This window comes from Cygnus olor, chromosome 26 (genome assembly GCF_009769625.2).
Source record: "Cygnus olor isolate bCygOlo1 chromosome 26, bCygOlo1.pri.v2, whole genome shotgun sequence".
Classification (NCBI taxonomy): domain Eukaryota; kingdom Metazoa; phylum Chordata; class Aves; order Anseriformes; family Anatidae; genus Cygnus; species Cygnus olor.
The window spans coordinates 3,038,438-3,043,281 of NC_049194.1; the positions used below are offsets into that span (position 1 = coordinate 3,038,438).

The following is a 4,844-nucleotide window of genomic DNA, read 5'->3' on the forward strand; positions in this document are numbered from 1 at the left end:
TCATTTACATCAAAAGATAAAGCAAAGTATGTAAGGAAAGGTGTCCTTAAAGTGTCACTGTTATCCTTTTTCAGGGGAAATGTTTACAGCTGCAGTGCAGATTAGCTCTTCCCATGAGGAAATTCAGATGAAATGAAACAAACCAAGCCTGTTGATTGCAAACGCCCAGTATCACCATATCCACAAGCGTACCATCCCTAGGAAACAAGCAAGAGCTGAAAAGAGAGGCTTACCAGCAAGAAGTCCAAGGCACTTGCATTCTAGCAGCCATTTTTTTTTATTATTATTTAAAGTTAAGAGCGCTCATCAGCTCACAAATTAACAAATTCCATTCCTGCAGTTTAGGATCGTTTCAGCCAAAACGAGGAAAAAAAAATAGAATGCAGCTAAACTATGTCTGCACTTTACATCTCAATAAAAGTTAAACCTCCTTGCTTTATAAATAAAAGTTATAGTTAACACTGCAAAATGTCATGGCAGATCTACAGTATCTTTAAGGGCAGAGAGCACTGGATTATTGAGGCTTATGGATACGCTGGCTTATAAATACACGTAGAGAAGCTTCAGAAGCATATAGTGCATGGTTGTTTATCAGGGTTCTGCACTCCCAATCTTGCCCTTTCCCAAAGCTCTGAGGCAGCTGCTTCACCCTCCACTGTGCTTTCCATTCTGCCCGGGGCCAAAATATGAGCCACAGGGTGCCAAAGCCCAGTCACTCCCCCTGCAAGAAGATAAACTGCTGGAACAGCGTCGTGTTTACCACCACTGTTTACCACCAAGAAGGGTTCTGCTAATGGAGGCAAATACCTACGCTGAGACTACAAATGTAAAGAGAAAAAAACAAGTTGTGTGTGGATTCTAATTAGAGAAAGGAGCTTGTCTGAACAGGAGCCAAATGACATTCCAAATTCAATCCCTGAAGTAGCACCATCCTCAGTGAAGTTACAAAAAGAGTCAGAAGCCAAAACCAGATGCTAAGAACCCACCCCGTGTAGAGGTCTTAGAATGGGGTAACAGAGCCCACTGGGCTGACACCAACAGTCTCAGAAGGCACCTGTAACTTGCATTTCTTTCCTGCTTCCTCCTCCAGACCACCCTCATGCAAACATCCCACACTCACTCACTTGCTTTAATAACCCCCCGAGCACCACCCTCACTACAGGTACCTCCCATCCTAGAAGGGCGTGCACGAGCACATCCTCAAAGATGTTTCAAAGTGCACGGGTTTGGCCCTGAAACCTGGCGACATCCATTCTGCACAGCTCAACTTGAACACCTGCTGGGCTCTGGAGCTGAAGGACCCCACGTGGGGGAGTTAATGTGTGCAGAACGGGCAAGATAAGGGCCTGAACTCCACATCAGTATCTTGTTTCTAAGGTCGCAGTTTTTCCTCCCCGGTTCATATAAACCAGTATCTATTGATGAAACTATATAACCAGAACTGACCTTACTACATCTTACAGGATTGAAGTAGTCTTGCAGCATAGATAGGGCCTGGCTCTAAAAGAGAAAAAATAACCCAGGTTTATGCACAATCATTGAAATCTCAGGCCTTTAACACCACTTGCTACGTGGCCAACCAAGTAAAGAGGGGAAAAAAAAGTCCTCAGCATACCCAGCCCTAGTGTCATGCAAGGCAACTACCTCAGCAGAGAATAAGCCACTCGGCCGTTAGACTTTTACTGTACCAAATCTGAGAAGGGAGTGGGGAAAGAATTAGTTGGAAGGTATTTTATTCCTCACTTGCATTCCTATCTATTCAGTATTTGGGATGGGAGGGGCTAGAGCACATAATGTGATGTGTAGCTGCTCCAAAGCTTAACGCTGTGTTAATCCAGCACTAATGGGAGAGGCAGCAGGTCCCAGGGATCTCCATTTTCCTTCCTTCTCAGGATAGACGGTTGGTATGGGAAAGGGCAGGGGCTGCAGCCTTCTCTGGATACAGTGCACTGGAGATATCTAGTACCTGAAGATGACAACAATGAGGGACAGCCACGAGCTCGAGCCTCCTCCTCCCCTACCCCTGCACACGCCAGCTTGATGGTGACAGATGAGGACAAAGCTCGCAGCCCATCTCAGCACAGCGACGGCCTTCGACATCCAGACAAGGATGGCCCAAGATCTCAGGCTGCTCTACCTCTTCGGGGTGAAACAGGTGAGGGGAAAGGCTGGGGGCTTCAGCTCTCCCACCCTAGTGCAGTTCAATGAAGGCTTCCAGTTCCTCAGGGATGAAACCCTTGTAGGGAATCTTGTGCTTGTCCAGGGCGCGAGCAGCAAGGCACTGAGGGTGATGTATTGAAGGGCTGCATCATGCTCTTGGTGAGCAGCTTCTCATCCAGCAGCTCATAAGCAGTCTGCTTGAAGGCATTGGTGGCGTCCATATGGGCTCCAGCCTCCATCAGGGCACTCATGATCAGCGGGCAGTTGTTGCGGGCAGCAACGTGCAGCGGCGTGTTGTTGTCGTAGTCACGGCTGTCTGGGTCAGCCCCGCACTCCAGAAGCAAGTTCACGACATGGAGCGAGGGGAACTTGCCCACTGGATAACGTCCCACTGTCGTGGTATCTTTGTCCACAGCCATATGCAAAGGAGTGAAGCCATTCTTGGCCCGGGGGCTGCACTTCAGCAGGCGGTAGATAGTCTGACGCTTCTGGTGTTCCTGCTCTGGGGGTGCACTCCACCTTCTCCAGCAGGAAAACCAGGTGGAGGATATGGCCAGCGTCTTGGTGAACTGTGCTGAGTCAACTACAGGGTCCTTGCCGTGTACGAGTGCCCTCTCCACCTCCCGGACACCTTTGCTCAGTACTCCCATGAGATCAGAGAAGCCCAAGTGGGTAGCTAAAGTGCCTTTGGAGCGGTCCTGAAGCACGTAAGAGAAAAGCTCAGCAAAGGAAAGGAAACTACTGGCAGTCATCGGACTAAGAGGCTCCAGGTTGCCTTGCTGCATGTCCAGAGCATACTTCCACAGGTTAATGCAGCGTTCGAAATTGCCAGAGTCAGCATAAACTGCTCCTCGGTATCGGATGTAATAGGAAGTGTCTGGGTGCGAAGGACCCAAGATGCGCTCTCTAATCAGCAGTGCCTGCATGCGCATCTCATCTGGATCAGTAATCAAGGCTTCCAGCTCCTCCAGCGAGCTCACTTCCCGTGAATAGTCGTATGCCAACACCAGCTGGCCGGGGCTCAGGCTTAGGTAGGTACTGCCCGCCCTCATACCGAAGCTCCATTGCCCTTCGCCAGTACTTGTGCGCTCCCAAAAGGTCACGTTTCTTATCCACAAACGTGGCACCCAGCAACTCCAGTGCTTCCACAGCAGCCTCCCGAGTGCAGAACACATTAGGAACCTGCTGCTCATCCTGACTGGAAGCTGAGGCGCAGCATCTCTCACGCCCCCCTTCTTCGCAGCCCTGAGGAGTTTCCCGACCGGCACTGCTGCACCTCTGATGGCTCCCACCTGAAGCACAGGTCCCATTTTGGTTCCCTGCCACCTCCTCTTCCTCCTGCTGCAGCCCTCCCTGGATGAGGTACTCCACAATGTTGGTGTGACCGTGACGCTGGCAGCTAGCAGAGGAGTCATGCCATAACCATCTTCTCCATGCGAGCTTTGGAGCGGAGCAGTAACTGCAGGATCTCCAGGCTGCCAGACTCAGCGCAGTCGTGCAGGGCCGTGTTCCCCTTCACGCTCCGGCGGTTGACATCAGCCCCTTTCTCTAGCAAGTAACGTGCAATCTCCCGGTGCCCTTTGTAGCAAGAGATCATCAAACACGTGTGTCCATGCCGGTTAGCTACTTCCAGGTCGGCCCCACGCTCCCCGACTAAGTAGCGCACGATCTCCAGGTGCCCATCAAAGCAGCAGCCCGCAGCGGCGTGGAGTTGGTCAGCGTGGTCTGGTTCACCGAGGCGCCGTGATCCAGGAGGCTGCGCACCACCCCCAGGTGCCCGGCTGCAGAAGCCGCCCATAGCGGCGGGGCCCCCTCGATGGTCTCTCCGTCGAAGTTGACGGAGCCGCCCTCCTCCACGCGGGGCTCCGCAGTGATCCAGCAGGTACTCCACCACCTCCAGGTGCCCGTGCCGGGCGGCGATCAGCAGCGGCGTGCTCCCACCCCCGGGGCCGTCGCCACCGTCCGGGCCCTGCCGTCAGCGCCTCCAGCTCCTCCCGGCTCCGGCTGCCCAGCAGCTTCTGCAGCAGCTTCAGCTTCCCATCGCGGGCCGCGTTGTACACGGCCGTGCGCAGGTCCATGGCGACGGGGGCCGCGGCGACCGCACCGGCGACCGCACCGGCCACCTCCTGGCCATGGACCGGCTCCTCCGCGCCCACCAGCTCGGCCCGGGGCAGGCGGTGGGCGAGGGGCGGCCCCCGTGGGACAGGAGCCGCTACGGGGCCGGAGCCATCCGGCCGGACGCCGCTTGTCCCGCCGCAGCAACCTTCACTCTCTTCGCCCGGCCGCCATCTTAGGTTTTGTAACGCGAAACAAAATGGCGTCCGAGCGGGGCCGGCGGCGGGGGCTGGAGGAGGAGGATGGGAAATGGAGTCCCGCGCCCGGAAGGACCCGGCCGGCCCCGCGGGAGCGGCTCCCCGGTGGACTCCATTTCCCGGCAGGCAGCGGGAAGGGGGAAGCGGCCGGATACCACGAGCAGTGCCGGGACCCCGCGCGGGGTATCTTGGGAAATGCAGTCCGGCCGGGCCCAGAGGGCAGCCCCTCCCCTGGGATCCCGGGGGGGGTCGAGCCGCGTTTCCCCCAGCGCCCCCCGCGGTGCTGGGCTGCGGGGCTGGCCGGGGGGAGGGGAGTGGAGCGCGAGTGGCGCTGAGGGGAAGGCGGCGGCGGGTACGGCCGGCCCTAAAGAG

At 55.6% G+C, this 4,844-nt stretch overlaps 1 protein-coding gene across 1 annotated transcript; it reads right to left on the bottom strand.

The window, feature by feature from the left end:
• Positions 1 to 263: 263 nt before the first annotated feature.
• FEM1A (fem-1 homolog A) lies at positions 264 to 4,493 on the bottom strand. The gene is given in 10 exon segments (XM_040537505.1): positions 264 to 2,285; positions 2,287 to 2,666; positions 2,668 to 2,711; positions 2,714 to 3,179; positions 3,181 to 3,548; positions 3,551 to 3,589; positions 3,592 to 3,852; positions 3,855 to 4,020; positions 4,022 to 4,117; positions 4,119 to 4,493. Coding segments are annotated over 10 exon segments (2,034 nt in total). The 5' UTR covers positions 4,239 to 4,493; the 3' UTR covers positions 264 to 2,191.
• Between the last annotated feature and the right edge of the window lie 351 nt (positions 4,494 to 4,844).